General features: G+C 40.8%; 3 protein-coding genes across 9 annotated transcripts in view; 1 reads left to right on the top strand and 2 right to left on the bottom strand.

Annotated features, from left to right (window-relative positions):
• Positions 1-8,650, bottom strand: part of LOC123514763 (ras-specific guanine nucleotide-releasing factor RalGPS1-like) — a 101,742-nt gene extending 93,092 nt beyond the window's left edge. For all 7 annotated transcript variants that reach the window (XM_045272876.1, XM_045272877.1, XM_045272881.1 and 4 more), the window contains exon 1: positions 8,488-8,650. The gene's annotated coding sequence lies outside the window, so the exon portion shown is untranslated. The remainder of the gene's footprint in view (positions 1-8,487) is intronic.
• A 4,225-nt stretch (positions 8,651-12,875) lies between these two features.
• LOC123514832 (zinc finger protein 181-like) lies at positions 12,876-18,718 on the top strand. Its single transcript, XM_045273068.1, has 3 exons — positions 12,876-14,786; positions 15,407-15,619; positions 16,211-18,718. The coding sequence occupies exons 1-3, from the start codon at positions 13,294-13,296 to the stop codon at positions 16,401-16,403; spliced, it is 1,899 nt and encodes a 632-aa protein (XP_045129003.1). The 5' UTR covers positions 12,876-13,293; the 3' UTR covers positions 16,404-18,718.
• LOC123514833 (dnaJ homolog subfamily B member 12-like) overlaps positions 17,167-22,500 on the bottom strand; it is a 17,757-nt gene continuing 12,423 nt past the window's right edge. The window contains exons 6-7 of the mRNA XM_045273069.1: positions 19,893-20,056; positions 17,167-19,741 (exon numbers count right to left, since the gene is read on the bottom strand). Of these exons, the coding sequence (XP_045129004.1) occupies positions 19,632-19,741; positions 19,893-20,056 (274 nt within the window). The 3' untranslated portion in view covers positions 17,167-19,631. The remainder of the gene's footprint in view (positions 19,742-19,892; positions 20,057-22,500) is intronic.

The following is a 22,500-nucleotide window of genomic DNA, read 5'->3' as shown; positions in this document are numbered from 1 at the left end:
TCCTACTATAACGAAGAAAGTCGCTCGCCGCCACCTATAGCAAGTCTTTCACCTCCCTCAGACAAGCAGGGCGGAAAAGGAAAGAGGAAGAGGAAGAGGCGCAGGGAAGAGAGCAGCCGGATATCCGCGTAGCTGAGGATGTAAACATTTTAAATAAACCACAAATATTTACGCCAAATGTGTTAAAAACGAAGAAAAAAATAAAAGTAAGAGCAACGCATGAGGAGGATGAAGAGTAAAGTGTGTGTGTGTGTGTGTGTGTGTGTGTGTGTGTGTGTGTGTGTGTGTGTGTGTGTGTGTGTGTGTTAAGAAGCCATTCACGCAGGTAGTACAGGTGCAAAATGAGGTCTTTCACCCCCTCCTTCACCTTGCAGCAGCGCCAACACCCAACATACCTCTACGCTGCCTTCCTATCCCCTTCCCCACCACCACAACACTAAAACACCCCCCTCCATACCACCACCACCACCACCATCACCTTGCCTGACCCCTCTCCCTACGTCACGTAAACGGGAGTGTAAACGTAAACAAAACACACACATACATACATACAAACACACACACCGGAAAACACCACCACCACTACCACCACCACCACACTCTACTACTAGTGTTACTACGACTCCAGAGGTTGCCTTTGTTATTTGAAATTGACCTTTTCCTGTGTGTGTGTGTGTGTGTGTGTGTGTGTGTGTGTGTGTACGCAATATGAAAGTATGTTATCGCTGTCAACTGATGAGCTATGAATTGACTTTTCACACACACACACACACACACACACACACACACACACACACACACACACACACACACACACACACACACACACACACACACACACACACACACACACACACACACACAAGGCATATGACAAAACCCGTGCAATAGATCTGCTCACCAAATCTGCTCTATTATCACCACCGCATCCCCCAAACCACTACCACCACAGCCGAACACCTAGACTACGGACGCCCTCGGAGGATAAACACGCTCAAGTGAATCCCGAGAAGCCCTCAGGGACGCCGTAAACACCAGTAAATAAGGCACCCTCGAATCGCAGTTATGGATGCATGAAAACAAACAAGATATCAAGCTGCGATAAGGCCACAGAGCTTCGGGCAATGACTCAGAGCGCCGCGTCCCACTGCCTCGCTGCCCCACGGACGGACAGAGGAAGGGACGTACGCACACATCACATGGTCCACTGTTTACATTCGTGGCGTGGCGTGGCGTGGTGTGGTGTGGTGTGGCGGGCTCGGATATCACGTGCGCTACTACTACTGATATTTACTCTCTCTCTCTCTCTCTCTCTCATCCGGCCTACAGCATACAAAGAAACCGCATGGTCTCTGATTCATCTGACATTTCGTTATCCAGTCTTTGAACACACGCATGACTGTGACTAATATAAGTATGCTTCCCATGTTTCGACACGTGTATATAGGCTGCATTATCTCCTACGCTCTTTCACCTCTTCACCTTATAGAAGCAGATTAATTAAGTTTGTAATACGCACTTAACCCCTTCAGCATCAGGACGTTTTCATATTCATTCTGGTTACTATCTAGTGATTTTATAGAGCTTCAGATACTTATGTGAGAGATTGAAATAGTGAAAACTGTCCATTGATCTTCTGATCCCCATAGATCCTTCATAATGTTAATAAAATCATCTAATCACACCCAAAACTCAAGGTAGAAAGGCGTCCCAGTACTGAAAGGGGTAATACTGACTCTGGGTGACGAGTGGATGGGTTACATTAGCTTATTAGTCTCACTACACACACACACACACACACACACACACACACACACACACACACACACACACACACACACACACACACACACAGGCAGTGCAAGCAAACACCACTTCCAAGGATAATAGTGAAATCTAGTAATACCCACGTGGTTCTCCCTAGTGCGGCTCCTTATCTTAGTTCTCAAGGGTACTCTATGACTGACTGAGCTCTTCATAACATATCACTCTGCCCGCCCTCCTTCCCTCTCCCTTCCCTCCACCTGTTATGTTATTGGTGCATTCTCTCTCGTTACGATAACGAGAGAGAGAGAGAGAGAGAGAGAGAGAGAGAGAGAGAGAGAGAGAGAGAGAGATAATGTGGTACATTAATCAAAGCATGAGTAAGACAAGACATTTAGACTTGTCATAACATCGGCCGGTCTGTTTGCTTTTCTTACACACACACACACACACACACACACACACACACACACACTGCTTCACCTTAATGTCAAGAAAGTATTTGATACACTAATACCAGTTCATCTATGCATCCCTCCATACGGTGTGACCCATGCGTTAATACATACGTAGTACATCTGTTTACCTTCGTGGGAAAACGGTTGTCACATTTTCCCAGTGATTGACTATAAAGTTTGAGTTCACAATCACCACCTAGGAATAAACTAGCTGAGTCGACAGTTGTTGTGCCGCGGTACCATCATGAGCGGCCCCACCCCGCCCTTGGTGACCTCAAGCGTGCGCCGGCTGAGGCGCAGTTCACGCGTCATACAAACAAGCCTGACTCTTCCTTCGTCACCTCCAACAATTAGCTCCGTAATTCGTTAAAAAGCTGAATGGAATCCAACCGTGCTCCAGTGGGTAGCATGGCAGCATGGACTGACAGGCTTCAAGCTAGAGACAGAGTCAGGAGTCAGGGCTCTTGACTGGCATCAGTGGCCGGGTGAGGTCTGAGGGTCACCAGATGGCAGACCAATAAGCACAGGCTACAGGCAGAGCGATGTGAAGTTGAGAGCGTGCATACTCCAGTGCTGCAATCGCAGTGAATATTTTTCTTCCTCTTCTTCTATATGAAACACTGGGAAAGTTTGAACACCTAACAGTAAATCACCTCTAGAGACAACTCAAGCAGTACAGTGCAAGGCCGCCACGTGCGCTAAAACACACAAGCCATGTGTCAGGTGACTGATTTTTTCGATATACATATTGATTTTGAACTGCAGCATCAGGCGGCGGCGGTGGCGGAGGCGGCAGCAGCAGCTGTGGCAGCAGCCAAGGCCGTCATACTGCACTGCTATATGTACAGTACCTACATGGTCACTACTATCGCTGTGATTCTAAGCGTTTGATGTAGGTCAAGCCCGTGCGGCGGTGAGGCGTGAAGCACGACGCCTAGTTGATGCTATCATGCAATGTAAACAAGCCCAGCCCGACAAAAAGAACCCGATGGGTGCGTGGGAGAGCCCAATGAGCGGCCAGCCATGTGGTCGCCGCAAGTGTAAACAAACCAGAAAGAGACGCCGGGCTGACGCGCCGCTCTGCTCCTTAGGACGGTGAACAGCAGGGCCACACACCACACACTTGCTGCATTGCTGTGCACGCCGGCATGCAGGAACATCTTAAAAGTGTGTTGATATAGCGCTAATCTGGCGCCCTCCAAAAAACACTTTAAGAGCCGCCGAATCCCTCCCGTGCACAACCTTGAGGCAGCCGCCAGGCTGGCTGTTCCCTGTGTCATTACATGTTTGCTTCTTTCCTCGTCCCTCCACCATCATGCGGCTTGGAAAGTGTCCACAAACGTCGTCACCTTGAGAATCACCACATGTATGTCACACACACACACACACACATACACACACACGGTATGTGTCCACTGCTCCGGCATCATTCATTCTGCTTCCGTCTCGCACGCAATAATTATCGCATTATACGCATGGAAGCACCGCCAGCTTGGGAGCAAAGTCGTCCTGCACCGCTCGCCAAGCAGACTACACCGTGTACGCCGCCCTTGAATCTATTTCAGATCAAGACTGCAGGTGCGTCCATCCCTGTCGTTGCAACGACAAATGGGTAAGATCATCTTTCCATAAATAAACTTACATAGCTAAATTGTGCAGCCAGGCGTATTCTGTCATTATCCTAGCAGACACTGCGAAGCCAGGCACGCCAAGACTACGGAGGCCCATCAACAGCTGCCTTGCAATATGAGTGCTGCATTCAGGGACGGGTTCAAGCACGAACCAGCCACAACACACCTTTATTGTCCTGGTGCTGCAATGCAAGCACATACAGTTTATATGCATCTATATGTTGGACGTAGTATGGTGAAATGTTAGTGCTATGATGTCCCAACTGTTTCACGAGTAGTTTTATGAAAGCCATTTGTTATGTTGCGAGATGCTTATTTTCAACTCGAATAGCATAAGAAGTCCTTATTGGTAATTAACAAAATGTCTCAACGAAATCGTCCTTGACAAGATAATAAGATGTTATTTACTTGACAGAGTTTCACAACCTCCATTCATGATTTAAGTTTTATTCGTTGTTTGTCGTTAAGTATCGCTCATGCATCAGGCCTTGTGTCCATCTCTAACTGTATCAATGTTTATCAGGACTTGCTCAGAAAAAAAAAAAACTTCGTGAATTTAATTTGCAGTCATGTTAGTTAATGAAACGATTTAATTATCTCCACTCTCACAAACATTATTGTTGCTTTCACCTTCCATTTTCACTGGTCGGCATTGACAAGACGCTGAGTGAAGGACGAGGAGCCTGTGCTGCTACCCGCGATATGCGAGCGCCTTCCCGAGAATCCAGGCCACGCTAGCACGGCTGCAGCCAACAGGTGGAATAAGCCTAATACCATCAAAGCATCCTACCACGCACCGTGTCCAGCGAACACAGAGCACGAAAAACAGGAGACTACAGTGCTGCCAAACATCGCTTTTACCGACACCATGATAGCGTCTTTATGTTCTCTCACTCGGCTGATCTGGTGTCAGGGGACGGACGTGACAAGCGGCTCCACAAGAGCCTTGGGTACCACACCATCTGGTTACCTACTGTTAGGTGTAGCGGGGATGAGAGCGGCTCCTCCAAGTGATCCGAACTTTGTTATGTTATGTTGACAGGGTTGGCAAATTTTCAGCAGTACACCGTATGTAAGTATTCCCTCTGTCTGTGGTGGTGTGAGGCAGTGAATGTTTTTGTCTATCAAATTCAATCTTATTTGCAAATGAAGTAATGAAGTGGGTGGGTGGCAGGTGTACTATATTGCTATGCGAGTCTCGGGGCTTTATTTCACGGATACGATAGTACACGCCCGAATCTCTACACTGGGGAGGAATGAAGAGAACATCCAACATGGTGGGCCGCGCAGTTAGCAGACCTGGCAATGACACTGCGTAGTGCGCAGTTCCCTGTAGCAGACGGAGGACACCAGCAACACACCGCAAAGGACGATGACAGGCAGCGTCACGCTCACCGCCCGACGAAACAGCTTCAGACTAGGGATTCCTGGTCCATGTCTTTCTTCACAGTTTGCCGCTCGAATTTGCAATAAAATGCAATCACCATGCAGTGTCACCTCATGCAGCGCATAAGACTTGAGGAAGAAACAAACATATGGCAATAATCCCACGTCTAAACAAAATAAAACGTAAATGTGAAATGAAACTCTGTTAATAAGTATTGTACACGTACCAAGGCTCTCTCTCTCTCTCTCTCTCTCTCTCTCTCTCTCTCTCTCTCTCTCTCCTGGAAGTTACTGGACCAAACCCTCGCCACCAGGGAGGAAGGCCAAAGAGGAGATAGATAACTAGATATATAAGAGTTCACGAGTCAACACAAAACAGATTTTCGTGCATTCGTCTACATACAGAACAGGACTTTCATTAGGACTTTGTCGTGATGGGCGGCGGCAGCGATCCAGGCGAGGGGCGGCGAGGCGGCCAGGCAGCGGGCAGGTGGTGGCCAGGAAACAATGCGACCATCTGGCCGGCTGGGAGGCAGCAGGCGGAAACACCCGGATCCGCCCCCAAGATGTGCTACTATCCCGCTTCTTCCGCTCAGGACACGCTCTCTCTCTCTCTCTCTCTCTCTCTCTCTCTCTCTCAACACCAACAAATACATGTTGAGGATTTGTTCTTTGTAGATATACTTGAATACAACACTGTCGGAAAGGCAACCAGGGAATGAACGGGAAGGAGGACAACTCTGGTTATGTGTTACCATCGCCATCACCGCTGATTGCAAGTTTAGCATAACGCCAGCCCACTAACCACAAGCGGGGTCACTGAGGACATCCACCACTTCCCTTCAGAGGCAGTTAAAAATACACCTACATATGATTGTTCTCATTCTGCAGAAGACTCATGACAGTGAGAGTGGCTGGAGGAAAGAAGAGAAGGAAGGCGGGAGGCTATCCGTTATATTACTGTGGTTAACTGTGGCCTTGCTCGCCCAACAGCCAATAAACAACGTCTCCATCATTCCTCACACCACCACTACCATTACCTGACGGCTCCTCAACTAGCGTCGCCACCACACGCCGTCCACCGGTACAAGATGCAGTGCTGCACTGCCGTCTGTCAAGCACACTCCACAACGCCCTGGCGGTATTGTTCTGTGGGGGCTGCTAACGCGGCTCTTCACTCCAATTAGTGGCATGACTGTTATGATAATGGTTTCTAATGTTCTTCATCCTCACCCTGTGTTGCCACCTACCAACGGTATATAATCGCGTCCCCTTATCGGTACAATTATACATTACTATCCCCGTCACCACCATTAACCACAGCAGCTTTCTACCGACGAGACGCTGCCTCGTTAAATCGCTGGCACTATAAGCTCTTAAAAAATATTCTTTAATTCTACTGCTAACGTGCTACCTTAATCAGTCCAACACGGCCTGAACACCGAGGATCAGCACTCGTCTCATACGTCAATTTTTCTGAAATTATATAAATTTGCATTTTGATACGCTCCCCTATACATAGCATGTCTGCAGCTAAAGGCGTGAACGTATACAAGCGGTACGTACGCAATTACAACTGGCAAGCAACCCACAATGCATCTACGTAATAACAGCTGGCAAGCAACCCACAATGAAAGGTAACCGCTTTCATAACTACTGTAAAATATCATCAAAGGAAACAAGACAGTTGAAATCTGCACTTGTACTGTTACACCTCGTAAACTGACGGCTGCATCACTTTGAAAGTATTACTGGAGTACAATGGGCTGCAAAGGAAATAAGCCTAATTTATGTTCTAAATGCATGCAATCATGAATATCCAACACTATGGCAGTCAGACACAACTGGTACCAAAGAGATTGCCGTAAACAGATTGAGTAGCTTCCAAGGAAAACAAGAACTAGAAGACATGAAAAAAAGAGAAAAAAAAAAAAAAAAAACATTCAATGTCGGCAAACAAGTTGTTCGGTTGTCTTGCCTGCAGGCGAACCCGGAAGACTGGCGGGTGGCGGGCGGGGGCGGGGACGAGGCCTGAGTGGGGACAGACCACTGCTGTAGCACAACGCTCAGCAACGATCACCAAGGTTTGTCCTTAGGCTGTTAAGAGCTCATCCAAATATCACTTGTTTTTAATACAATGACTACTGGACAAACTACATGTAGTCTGAGCCACATAGTCATCAATTCACAATCCAGTAAACACATTATCACCTCAGAAAGTTAATGCTGCTTACGCGTCAAGAAACCATACACGGCGCGGTAAGTCAACGCAGCCTACAGTACACGACCGTAAGTTACACCGCTCAGCAAATCACTGTCCATTTTTTTTTTTTTTTTTCGTGACAAGCAGATGATGTGCAGTTCACTCCGTCAACTGCTGACGAAGGATGAAACGAGGCTTCTCAGCGAGGCGAATGAATGTCATTTTTAATTCTTCCCTCTCTAACTTAAAAACTAAGCAAATAGATGATAATGAATTAAAAATCATTTTCAAACTCATCTAAATATTACACATGACTTGGAAGGCTGATTTAGGCTCCTACATACACAAGGATATAGAAATAAGAATCACCAATAACCAGCAATTCTTCGCAAAACAGCAAGAACTAATCTAACTGAATCGACATAGGTCCAAACGAAACTGACAACTTTAATGGCCTTATATATACTGTCCGTCTACTGTCACCTACATACGGGCGTCAAATCAGCCAGCAGTCCATCTGCTTGGACACCCATCACTCAGCCACCCTCACGTGGCGGCGGGAACACAAAAAAAGAACCCGGCAATCCTCCCCCAGCCCCGCCCTCCACACCCTGAGGGGTAGGCCTAACGCCATGTGGGGCCCTCACCAAGACCTAAGAGATCGGTTAGTGTTGGGCACACCTGGCGCCAGCAACGTATCTCAACACATCTGAGGGTAGCTGGAGGAGGCGCAAACTGATGTCAGGGCAAAGAGGGCCTAGCGCCGCGACCCTCCCCTGCCACCGCCGCGGCGGCAGTACTATAGTCTGTGTTCCTCCCCAGTTCACCACCCTTGCACTACCTCAGCGGGATAACTCCTCGTTGTCACTCACTCAGCCCGCACTGCCAGCCTACCATCTGCACGATTCAAACAATGGCATGGGAGAGAGAAAGAGAGGGGGAAAGACAGAGAAAAACGCTTATTCCTGCAAACGTTGGCCACCGTGTATCAGTAGCAGCTGCCACTCGCCTCTCTGTGGCGTTTCCTGCTGTATTAGCAACATACCTGCAGCCTTCCAGTCTCTCGGCGGCAATCCTGTGTTCCAAGACGACGGCTATCCAAGAAATCCACGAATAAATTGAATCAACACTACTGTCAATGACAACCAACTCGGAAAGAGCGCTGAACACCCCAACCGTCCGGCACACTAGACACAACTGACGCTCATTGGTCGACGTCTACCGTTCCAAGCGTGAGGTGCCGGTGCTCCTCTTTCTCGCACACTATTTCAGAAAAAAAACACTCCATTTTGCATCATGTAGGCTACTTCAGCTAGTAATCATAAATAAATGTAATAACAAAAGTATAACAAAGTTCCAACAAACTTTATTAATGCATAATACCCACTGCATGGCGGAGCCCCACTAAGCAGAATTCATGACGTCACCGATGATGTCATCCACGCCACTCACGCTCCAGACAATGACGTAAAGATCAATAAAATCCTAGCTATATGAAATTACGATATACAAGCTTATATAGCAAAACAGGGACGTCCACTGAGCTCCTTTGTGTATGATTAACTTGCTTGGAAGGCCAAGATGTTCCAGATATTTTCGATCTACAGACAACCATGTACTACGTACATAACCATCATCATCATCATTATCATTATCATCATCATTCTTGGGTTCAATGTAGAACACGGGGCGTGGGGAGAGAGAGAGAGAGAGAGAGAGAGAGAGAGAGAGAGAGAGAGTCTTGTTACAATATCGTGTTTTTAGGTATTCGCATTATCTAGGTGATTAAAATAAATCAATAGTAAACAAATTAATTCATTATTAATTTGATTAATTTCTAACATATACTTATTTTCTTTATTTGTGTGGCATATCTAATCATATTAATTTTGTTTACGGTGGTCGGATATTGGTGTACATTGCATGAAGGGGTTAAGGGGAGTTTACACGGGGTAATTTGCGGCTGCTTACAACAACGTTTGTGCAGCCGGCTGCAAAATGCAGCCGCATTGCCTGAGCAGCTGCTGGACAAGGAACAGCAACAAGGTCGCGTTGCAGCGCGGGGCGGAGCAAAAACGGCAAGACGGGGAAGGGTGTGGGTTTGGCTGCGTGAGCCACACCCGCCAGTCTCTCATTTACACCTAAATACCCTCACTGTCAGTGGGGGAGATAATATAAGAAAATATTTTATGAATACATATTAAAAAAAAAGTAGTAATAGATGGATGGCTGCATCCCACCTGTCTCATTCCCGAGCAACGGCATGCAACGGATACAGGTCCAGGGATACCGCCAAGCTCCTGCTGGATGGCACGTGACAGAAACAAACATCCTTTGCTCACCTCCTCTAACATAATTTTGTTTAACTATCTACTTATATATTGATTTTTTTTTTTTTTTTTTCAGATGATCAAGGTCGAAAATGTATCAACATGTGGCACTTCAAAAACAAGATTCACTGACATCCTGATTCTTATGACATATAACTTACACACACACACACACACGTACCATTTTTTTATGTCATACATGTGTATACAGTATTAGGACATGCTAGCATTACATACGTGTATACATGGAGATGTAACGCCTTACCATAGCTGGAACTGCACTGTCCGTCAGCCTCCCTGCCTCACAAAAGCCACAGTTAATGACGAGGCTAAAGGAAAGTGCAGATAAAAAATATTTCAAACCATCCAGTGAGAACAGATTTGTTTGAACCTGCTGTTGACACTGCTGATATTAATGTTATACTGCTGCTGATGATGATACTGTTGTTGTTATTGTTGTCGTTGTTATTTTGCTGCTGCAGCAGCTGCTGCTTCTTCTCCTCTTGTTGCTGTTGTAACTGTTATCGTGGTTGCTCCTGCTCTTACATATGAGTAAAACAAGCATTATGTAAATAGCATGATTGCTGAAAAAAAAAAAATCTTCCCAAAAATAATCTATGGTGTTTGTTTGTTTGTTTCTGTGTGTGTGTGTGTGTGTGTGTGTGTGTGTGTGTGTGTGTGTGTGTAATTCACAACGGTCGTCTGCTGGTCACCCAGCCAGTCTTCCCCATTACGGAGCGAGCTCAAAGCTCATAGACTAATCTTCGGGTAGGACTGAGACCACAACACACACTCCTCACACCGGGAAAGCGAGGCCACAACCCCTCGAGTTACATCCCGCACCTACGTATTTACTGCTAGGTGAACAGGGGCCACACATTAAGAGGCTTGCCCATTTGCCTCACCGGCCCCGGGACACGAACCCGGGTCCACTCGATTGTGAGTCGAGCGTGCTAACCACTACACTACGCGGTGTGTGTGTGTGTGTGTGTGTGTGTGTGTGTGTGTGTGTGTGTGTGTGTGTGTGTGTGTGTGTGTAGCTTCACAGTGTGTTTCTCTATACGAGTCTATAGTCTATAGCTTCACAATATCCCATTATGAAGTTCTGTTGGTGTAGATGTAGAGTGTGTATGTTTGACATTCTATAACTTATTATGCGTCAGAAGTGAACTCCATAATACATTCAGAACTCACTTTAGCTTGAGTATCTAACAGATGACAGATGGAGGGCAGGAGCCTTCTTGTACGGAGGATTGGTCACTTTCCTGTAGCCTCTCCTGATTATCTTCTTTGCTGGTGCTGTGATGTTCGACATTGAAAGAGCCGTCTTGGCAACTTGTTGGTCTGCTCAGCCCACTCTTTCCCCTCAGTGTCTGACATGGAAGAAAATCCAGCTGTGAATCTTTCTCCTTGGCTTCTTATGAAGTTTGCAGAGACCATGTGAGAATAAACATGATACCGATATTAATATCTATATCAACGTAAATATTTACACATCTAAAACTAAATATGAAAGAAATTAGTATCGATATTTGTATTAACACTGATTAAACTATTAATGGTAACATGACATTCATGACAGCTGCGGTTCAGTGTAGAAAGAAATTTTTTATAATCCCTTGTGGATGAACAAGTATAACTGGATGAAGGTGGCGGTGGTGGGCTTGAGCAAGAGTTCTCCCCTCTATACTGCATCAGGACAGAGCTTCCGCCAGGATGGCCTGCGAGGACAAGTGAGTCATCCGCGAGGAGGACAACTGTCCCTCAGTGCCCTAGGCGTAAAGAGAGCCGTCAGTGTAGATATTAAGACGCATGACGTCATCACACTTAAGAGAATTATCTTCCTGCCGGGTCTTCCAACGCGGAAGTGACGCCAAGTCAGTGCAGCGGGGTGGATTTCACGTTAGTCTCAGAATTGATAAGCAGCAGCGTTGGTTGAATACTGTGTGTGTGTGTGTGTGTGTGTGTGTGTGTGTGTGTGTGTCAAGAAGGCCTGCAACGTCGCTATGAACGGTATTGATATTACAGTTATAATGAAGCTTCTAACACAGACTCTTGGCAATTCTATGAGGTGAATGCACACACACACACACACACACACACACACACACACACACACGTGCGCGCGATTAAGAGAGAGAGAGAGAGAGAGAGAGAGAGAGAGAGAGAGAGAGAGAGAGAGAGAGAGAATACGTTCTGCATTTTTACTATCAGCATGTATCATTTGTATCTTAGCATGTGTTAAATATATATATATATATATATATATATATATATATATATATATATATATATATATATATATATATATATATATATATATATATATATATATATATATATATATATATATATATATATATATATATATATATATATATATATATATATATATATATATATATATATATATATATATATATATATATATATATATATATATATATATATATATATATATATATATATATATATATATATATATATATATATATATATATATATATATATATATATATATATATATATATATATATATATATATATATATATATATATATATATATATATATATTCTCCGTTTTAAATGGTTAAGTACTTACGTTGCTTCTAGATCTAGAATAGTCTAAGGGGTTTATGCGATCCAAGTTTTTGACTGACTGATTACCTCGAAAGATTTAGTTTTTACTAATCTCTTCAAGTAAACCAAGACGCGGTAATGAGAATTGGAAAAAGTACGATACTTTGGAAAAACGACATTTGTTTATGCAACATTTCGAATACTGGGAGCGTCACTCATGAAGCTCCATCGTTGACTCTGTGATGACAGACGTTCCCAACCCTCCCTTTGACAAACATTTCAAACTGACGTTTTTCGTCTTCATACTATTTTTTTTTTTTTTTTTTAATGGGGAAAATCATGGTAGACAGTGTATATTGATAAACTTTCTCTCTCTCTCTCTCTCTCTCTCTCTCTCTCTCTCTCTCTCTCTCAAAGAGAGAGAGAGAGAGAGAGAGAGAGAGAGAGAGGGGGGTGGAGGTGGCGGGGCGGGGTATGGCTTCTTTCCCCGGGTGATCTGTTCTGCCTGGCGTCGCGGGCAGGGCACTCCTAAGTATTCTCTCCGGTCCGTGTGGTTAGTACTCAGCCAGCGCTCGTGACGTTGTGTACCAAGTTTACAAGCAGCCGCTCCTCTCGCCTATCAGATACGGATAAAGCTGGTGGAGAAAGAAAGAAAAAAAAAGAAAACAAAATTAATCTCCTCGAGCAGCATGCCACCTACGGATGTGCTCGTTCTAGAATCTAGATGGTCCTTACCGCTGAAGACTTGAAACAATGGGGCGTGTGCATAAAGTGTTCTACTGTATTCTCTTCGTGTACCAGTTTATCTTGGTCTAATGAATAAAGTATCGTTACTGACGACTTTGTGATTGTGTAATTCTGTGATGCATTCACATTCAAGTACATAAAGCTTTAACTAATATAATATTTACAGAAAGAGCATAGTATCCAGCAAGGAACAATGTTTAGTTTTCGTGAGTTGGTGGAATCAATGGAAAAAAAGACATATGAAAATATTGCACCAATTTCGTGTCCTACACGGTTACCATTATCATGCTCTTTTCATGATGCTCTCATAGATTGTGAAGAAAGAACTAAAGAGCAGACGTCAGAACCTACAGCAGAAACTAGCAATGAACAGACAGATGGACTTGGAAGGCACGAGGGATTTTTCGAATGCAGTGAATCACAAAAAGAGCTGGAACATCGTGAAGCAACATTCTGGGAGAAAGTTGTACACCCGAGCAGGGAAGAACAGACAGAGTGCACTGAAAAGGTAGACACTGAAGCATTATGGAAAGTTAAAAAAGAGACCAACCTACGTCTAATCTTCAAGCATGGTAATGTGACGATGAAACCTGAAAATTATTCAGTCAATGATTTGTTTGATATAGTCAAAAGAAATGATTTCACTTTGCCTCTACTTAATCCGGTGCATATAGACGCTTCGACCACATCTTTGCAGTCTGAACATCACATCACTCTAGATTCTAAAGGTAAACTTAAACCCAATACTGGTGAAGAGCTACCAATTCCAGCCTCCCGACGATTGAATGAAGACACAAATATCCAGGTTGATAAAAGCAATCAACTCAAAACCAACAGAAAAACGATTGGACGTATTCCTACCATACATAAGATTAGAGATCGTGTATGTCGATCAGTAAAGCAAAAACATTCACATAATATTTCAGAAAAAGAAATGAGTATAGATGAAGAAGTTAGCATCAGTTCAATAGTTGTGCGGAAACAAGAGAGTGAAAACAAAGTTGAAAATTGTATTCCCAGGGATTTACTTTCACATGAAAGACAATGTGCTGAAATATGTCACCATGAAACATCTGTAAAAGAAACGTTGATTTCAAATGACAAACCTGAAAGACTCAAAGCAGCAGCGCAAGGCTCCTGGAGCAGCGACTTGCATTACCATACAACAGATTGTTGGAAAAATACCACCACTGCCACCACGCCACTGCTCAACAACAACCAAAACGGTTACTCTGAGCATCATAGAAACACATCAAGTAAACGTCTTCCTATAAATGAAGAATATGAATGGGCAGCACTCCGTCTTCAAGAATATGAAGAAGTAAAGACTGTTGAAAACTTTAGAAGTGCGTCCAAACATGACGCAAAGGATTCAGATAGGATAAAGGAAGTTTCACGTGCCTCACAATTAGTGTTCCACGATCCCAAATCAGGAATACCGGAAAATATCGCCAAGAATATAACAACGCATTTTGCACAGAAATCCCGAGAAAAGTTAAGTAATTTGAGAAATAAGAAAGATTCAAAGGAAATAAATATTGAACTCGTTAAAGACTTGCAAAATCACAACATGCATGAAAGAAAAAGATATAGAAGAAGAGATCCGCAAAGTCTCGCACCTGCAGGGTACAGCAAGGGAGACAACGATGGCCCTCGAGCGTCCTCACCTTTACCTGTAGGATTCAGGTTATACCATGCCCACTTTTCTCTTGTCCTGAGATTACCCATATTGTAAATAATTCATACGCATTCGCATGAGTAGCTACTTTAAAAAAAATAGGAAAAAGCGAAGCTCACTACGGTGACATACAACACAGGATAGAATATCAATTTCAGACATCAAAGCCGCCCAACATAAAGCGTAACTGCCGTGGCATTATGTTGTGGTATACTTCATATTTATGCAATAAAAACAAATCAAAATTTATATTGCATAGCTGGAAACAGCATCAATATTGGTAAATGTATAATACTAACTTGGCAACCTTTACTCGAAATGTCTGAAATCTACTCTTCTGTCTTGCCATGTTGATGTAACTTTTATGTTTGAAATTCATACTTATAATACTTTTCTGAAGATAACAGCAATGGTGCATGCTATAAACTTCCACGACATCAATGATGGAAATGCATCTGATTGTCAAAAAAGTGACACGTGTACTATGAATTTCTTGCCACTTGCCAGCCATACCACGAGATATTGTGACACCGCACGAAGGAGGTAACAAGTCAATTGAGGTCAAGATAGGGTATAGGAAGCGACAATGCTGGTTGCTTGAATTTAACTCAAAAAATATAATTTTTAGATGCCAATTGTGCTCGTCCTGGTGGAGAGACGAGACTTCACTGGCGAAGCACCAACGCTTGCATGCTCCTGGCCGCCCATTTGCCTGTCCGGACTGTCCTTCGCGCTTCAATCAGCTGGTGCATCTACAAATACACCGCCGTACGCACACTGGTGACAAACCCTTTCGATGTGGCACATGCAGCGCCTCCTTCAGCAGGAAAGACAGGCTTAGGTAAGGAAACACTGATAATTGGATTTTACCACCGGGACATGTAGTGCGTAGTCACGGGGAACATTATTTACTACAAGTATCTAAATTAATCTGATTAATTATCATACTCTTAAGATTGAAACCTTCCAGACTCATAGTCTTGTTAACCATTTGGGAAAGTAGAGATCTATTTCATTTCAAGCTCAAAGCACTGACAAGTGACAACCCATGTAGTTAATATGGTGAGGCCTACGCCATTTGAGTTAGTCCTTTTGATAGTGTTGAACTTGTCTCTAATTTGATGTATAATCAAATCAGAGAAGAGAAAAGAATAGTTGCTATAGCTATCCACACGTTTTGTTAAAATTTCAACTCCGCTGAACACGGTACACCGAATATAAATCAAGGATTTATTTATTTATTTATTTTTTTTTTATTGTTAGGGTATAACATTTAGTCTTCATGTATATATAGATTGTCACGTGATTCAGATGGAACTTGGCTGTGAGATACACGAATTACCGTAAGGAAGACCATGAAGTTGGAGACCTCAAACAAAAATAGTTTCCTTATACGTAAGTCATGACCATACTCTCTCTCTCTCTCTCTCAGATCTCATGAGCGAAAGCACAGCGGTGAGCAGCCCTACACATGCCCGTATTGTCCTGCCTCTTTCCGCGATGCCGGCAGCCTGCGGGGCCACGTGCTCACACACGCCCACCAACCGCCATATACCTGCCGCCTCTGCAGCGCCACCTTCGCCCACCTCTCTACCTTTACTTCCCACTGGCGCTTACACAAATAAGAACCAAAGAATTACATGTCTATAAATGAGGAAATAATTATCTCTCTCTCTCAAGTTAATCTTAATAATGGGTTGTCTATTTGTCCTTGCACCATTGATATTTTTCTCTTTTAATGATAAACATATTGAAGTGCAGAATGCCATCAGGTCTACACATTGGAGTCACTGAATAAAACATATCTATCTGTGTAATAGTAGTAGTAGTAGTGGTGGTGGTAGTAGTAGTAGTAGTAGTAGTAGTAGTAGTAGTAGTAGTAGTGGTAAGTAGTAGAAGTCTATCTACTTTTACTGATGTTCAATCCCAATAACTGTAACTATCTAAACATTAATCGTTCTTTCTTGTAAAATAAATAGTCTCCAGAATGATGGAGCAAGAAGAGGAAGCATTATGATAGATATGATAGATAAAATGCTGGTGTTTTGTCTTATCACACCATTCCATATAGTCACTGCCTGCCAATAATCTTAATTTTCCAAACTACTGTTCTTTTTCCTATTGTTAGTTACTAGCAATGAAGTGTCCCAGTGCATAATTTCTGTGCTAGACCTAAGATTTTAGTAAATACATAAAGCAATGAGTATGATTCTACTGACCTTATTCTATTGTTACATCTTTTTCTTTCAATTGTTGCTCTCTATGTATTCATACAATTCCTTCCCCATACTCCTTACACATAGTATTCCCACACATTTCTTTTCATAATTACTTAAGTTTCATACATAACATACTGTATATTTTATAAAGCATCATTAAACCAAAAAGAACCTGTTAATAACTTTATTACATAAAAATACAATAAAGAAAAAGCTTAACCAATTTCTATATATGTATATTCATAAATATCCCATAATATTTCAACAAAATAATTTGCAATTTAGCATTGCATGTCTTTTTAACAAAGTGACTTAACACTTCCTACTCATCATATCTGTTGACACAAGAAAGAAACTATTAATTTTTTTATCATGAAAGCATTCAAAGAATCGTATATGTATTAGACTTCAATCAAACATGAAGTATTAATAACTTGGAACAAGGTGAAGTACAACATACCAAAGCAAGAGTAAATTATGAATTCATTTAGAGGTAAAAAAGGTTGACCTTGCGAGGCAGGGATATAGTATTTAGTAAAATGAGAATGTCTTTGAAGTAGGTAAACTCTGCAATTTTAAACTATAAGACTGAGTGGCTCATGACAAGGAGCATCTTGATATCACTTTATTTTCCACTAAGTAATGTTTTATTCTTTAAAAAATGCCCTCAACTGCTGGCCATATACCATCACTGACTATGAGAAAATTCACAGCAGTTCTCCTTTGTATAAGTGATTATGATGACAGAGAGTAGTTAATAAAAATATACCACTCAAAGGCCTTAAGCTTCAATGACAAGTTATTTCTCATTTACTGCAAACTACCTATTCTTCTATTATTCAGTTTAAAAATAGTAAAATTCATAACCAAAGTGGTTACAAAAAAGCAGTTTCAAGAAAAGTCTATGACTGAAGACTGCAAGAACCTTTCTCTCTAAAATCTTAGTAAGATTTCCAAAGATCTACCTATCCTTTACTCAGCACTTGGCTTTTGTCTTTGATTTCCAAAACTACAGTAGTCATTTAATAGTTAACAGAAAATACTTACTAAATAAAGTGCAACCATTCTGCTTGTTAATGATGTTGATCCATGAGCTTTTATATGTACAACTTAAGCTTTACTGACAATTTTCCAAATCTGCACAAGAGACCTAGTGCAATATATCACATGTTTATTAAAACTAAGTATGTATCACAAAACTATAGGGCATGTATATATTACTTCTTTGTTTCCCTGCAATAATTATGTCTTACAAAGTTTCTAATGACCTACAGTACTCTTAGTCAGCACTACAGCACAATGGATTTGAAACCATTGGTTATGAGAATACTAACCAAGATTAATTTAACTTTTTTTATATGATTACTTTGTTTATAAGTAATTTTTGCAATATTAAGTGTTATGTAAAAAGTGATACACACTTGCATGGTGAGGGCCACACAGTTACGACTAATTTTCAATCAACAAACATGTTTCAGTTATGCAATATGGAAATGATATAATGAAACGATGAAATCTTTCATTACGATAACACCTCAGAAAATTCTGAACATGTGTTTCCAGCACATTCCTTACAAATGTGCCAAACTTTGTGTACTTATGTTTGTTAGAGAGAGAGAGAGAGAGAGAGAGAGAGAGAGAGAGAGAGAGAGAGAGAGAGAGAGAGAGAGAGAGAGAGAGAGAGAGAGAGAGAGAGAGAGAGAGAGAGAGAGAGAGAGAGAGAGAGAGAGCGCGCAAACATGTACAAACATAGGGACACGAACACATACACAAGAACACACACACACAACACTCCTAAATTCTCACAAATGTCTTCATCTATTTACCTCACACTCATACACTTTACTCATTGACTTCTTTAATCTCTCTGTTCTCCATGGTCATAAAATTATTTAGAGAAAGTCTGAAAGTATGTGGAGGAAAATATTCAGCTGCATCCATAATTTCACCACAACTTAGTTCAGTCATAGTAATAGATAGGAAAAAATGTTACAAGAAAAAAATAGGCCTCATAAAGCTTCAGCTGGCCACCTAATGATTTGCTGTGAAGGCATGTATGTATGTATGTATGTACATGTGAAGAAAGAAGCTTTGCACACATGTTGAGTATATCCATGATTAGGAACATCATTCTTTTAGGCAACAAGGGGAAATCTTATGAATTGACTAAAAGAAAGTATGTCCTGATTACTTTATTTTAAATTTCAAGATGAATATTGCAAAGCTTTATATATATGTATACATAATGCATTCAATTTAAATTAAATGTTTTCAGAATAATGACAAAATGATCCATGAAAAGAGTCACATTACACAAACAGGGCATGAAATAACAACAAAGTCTAACATAATCATAAATAGATCTGAAATATAAATATACAGAATACAGCATTTAAGCAAGGGCCAGAAGCTATAATAATTACCAACAACTATAGGTAAAGTAAAAGTTATCTGAAGTAAAGAGTAAGATTAAGTAAATCTATCATGTGCATCTTTAAATGTTTAAAAAAATTACTTTACTACTCACATTTCAAAATATACATACTGACCACTTACTATAATTTAGTTCAGTCAACTGGCCTATGCTGCAGTGATGTTTCAACTTTTCCTTAATTGATTCTATGATCTATGCCTTTAATTATACAAACTCTGAAGCGAGTCACACGATGGAGTTCGGAGTTCCTGGGCTCTCTTGAACATCTGTGCATCACCAAATGACCGAGCTCTCCATATCATATTCTCTTCTGTAAGGGAAAAATTATTTCAATGTATGGTTTAGTTATTTAGAAACATCAACCTGCAATATCAAATTCTAATAACTTATACACACGGTGAAAAGCAGTAAAGTCTCATTTTTTTAAAACTTTTCTTAAGTTTCAAGCATCATACACTTACTATAATTCTTCTCCTTAAAGCAAGCATTCCTGAGAGTGGATACAAAATCTTCTTCTACATGTTGTTCTAATCGTCGAATACTTCCTTGATAATCAGTAGAAAAATCTTGCTTCACATAGTAGGACACACCCAAGTTGGAAGTGCTTCGCTGAACACTGTATTTGCTGTAATGTAAGATAGTATATTACTCAGAATATCAAGAAATCTTTATAAAGGAAAAGGTAATATAAATAATTATAGTTGTTATGTTGTTCCTGTGATCAGTTACACATTGTTGTTTTCACTTGCAATACTACTGTGCCTTATTCTGGAAAGCAATAAAAATCTATGGTAACATTCCCTTATTAAAAAATTAAAACAAATGTTCTTCTTTCATAAATAACTCTAAATGGATAGTTTTGAAAACCAAGATAAACACAAAAGATACTGATTCAACAATTAAATTAATTTCACTGAACCAATTTTATATACTTTCACAATAGATGGACATCAGAATGCACATTTTAAAGTTTGTAATGGCTGCAGTTATAGTGTTTTGAATTGAGACAGAACATCAAGCTTTTCCCTGCACACATGTCTTGATTTAACAATTAACATTTAGTCACTGTTTTGCAGTAGACTAACAAACTAATATTCCTTATCATGACTGATACCAGCTTAAGAGCTGGGAATGTTTTCCCAAAATGTATTGCAAGACTTTTCAGCAACAGATACTTATTACTCTAATGCTCCAGAAAATGGTCCGGTTCCATATTATCTTCTTTTCTAAAGTCACTATTACAAGGTTCACTTAAAATCGAGCTAGCATTATAAGTAAATCTTGGATCTTTCATCAGCTTACATCTAAAAGGCTAACCCTTAGCTATGAGTTAAGTTTCCTATATATTTCTAAATGGAGAGAGAGAGAGAGAGAGAGAGAGAGAGAGAGAGAGAGAGAGAGAGAGAGAGAGAGAGAGAGAGAGAGAGAGAGAGAGAATTAACAAACTTGATATGAAACATTGATGCCGGTGTTCTCTGCCATCAGTGTTAATTCCATGTCATCACCATTAATTTACAAAATGATTACTAAAAGATGGCACTATAACATCTTCATCTATATATGAAACATGCTTTCAAAATACTAATGGATCTTACTTGCTTTATTTGTCCCTTGGAGTGAATGCTTTTGTTACTTTGATTTCTTGATACACAACACTTTCATATATTATTTCCTTTTTTTCATGTATGCATCCCTCAGTGCTACACATATCACTTAAGGTCTCTTGCAGCCAGCACACATACATACACAACCATATACACACACACACACACACACATACTGTATGTGTAAGATGTGTAAGAGATATTAAAAAGTATAGTTTCCCACAAAGATGTATTGAGACGTGGAACAGTTTGAATGAAGAAGTAGTGTCTGCAACGAGTGTGCATAGTTTTAAAGTAAGATTGGATAAGTGTGGATATGGAGACGGGGCCACATGAGCATAAAGCCCAGGCCCTGTAAAACTACAACTAGGTAAATACACACACACACACACACACAAAAAAAAAAAAAAATAAATAAATAAAAAAAAAAAAAAAAAAAAAAAATAAATAAATAAATAAATAATAGAAAATAAATAAATAAATAAACAAATCAATCAATCAATATATATATATATATATATATATATATATATATATATATATATATATATATATATATATATATATATACACAGGGCAAGATAGCTAATCTTTTATGAAAAAGCAATGTAACAGCTCCTTAGTCTAAGTCGTATAACTGTACTCACATGCTGCTAGGTGAACAGGGATCATCACATGAAAGCACAACACTAAACTGGTCTCTGCTCAGCTTAAGATATGAATCCAGGACATCTTAGGTGAGAACCAAGTCAAAATTCTACTATTACTACTTTGGAAAAGCACTAGTTTAAATAAGAGCATTATATATTTGAAGAAATGATAATGTCTTTCAGATCATTAAATGGGAAATGTAAAAAAAATTAGTAGAATGTTTGCCATAGCACGAGTAGTGGATGAGGCAACACCCTCGTGTGCAATTCAGGTTACGGAAATAACCTTATCCTTGTAAACTTCTTAATATTTGCTATGTATTTGTATACTAGGCCTACATCCTCCATAAAGGTGGACAGCTGAAACATGCATATAATCATAAGTAAAGATAAAGGCTCTGACTAAAGCAATGCAGGAATGCTATGATAAGAAAGATGGAGACATTTCTGCTGAGGCCACTATGGATAAAATCCCTGAAGAACTGAAGCATTTGTGAAATAGATGCACAGAACACAACATGGGTACAATTCACTATGCTACTGTCTGCATATGAGAGGAGGCACAGAAAGCATGTGTTAATTTGTTGAAGAATGTAGGGTAATGAGGTTGAGAGTAAAGAAGCCAAAACCTTTTCAGAAGCAAAAATAAAGCGAAAGAATTCATGATGCTTAAAGTTATCACAGAAAGTCTTTGTATTAATCATGACAGATCAGAGAAGGTTATGAGGCCTCTGGGCATTTAAAGATTTACTACAGCTATCAGGTGGAATTAAATGAAGAAATGTTGGCCATATTAGCTGTGCATAATATTGATT

Source organism: Portunus trituberculatus, chromosome 38 (assembly GCF_017591435.1).
Source record: "Portunus trituberculatus isolate SZX2019 chromosome 38, ASM1759143v1, whole genome shotgun sequence".
NCBI lineage: Eukaryota > Metazoa > Arthropoda > Malacostraca > Decapoda > Portunidae > Portunus > Portunus trituberculatus.
This window is presented reverse-complemented; position numbering and strand designations above follow the sequence as displayed.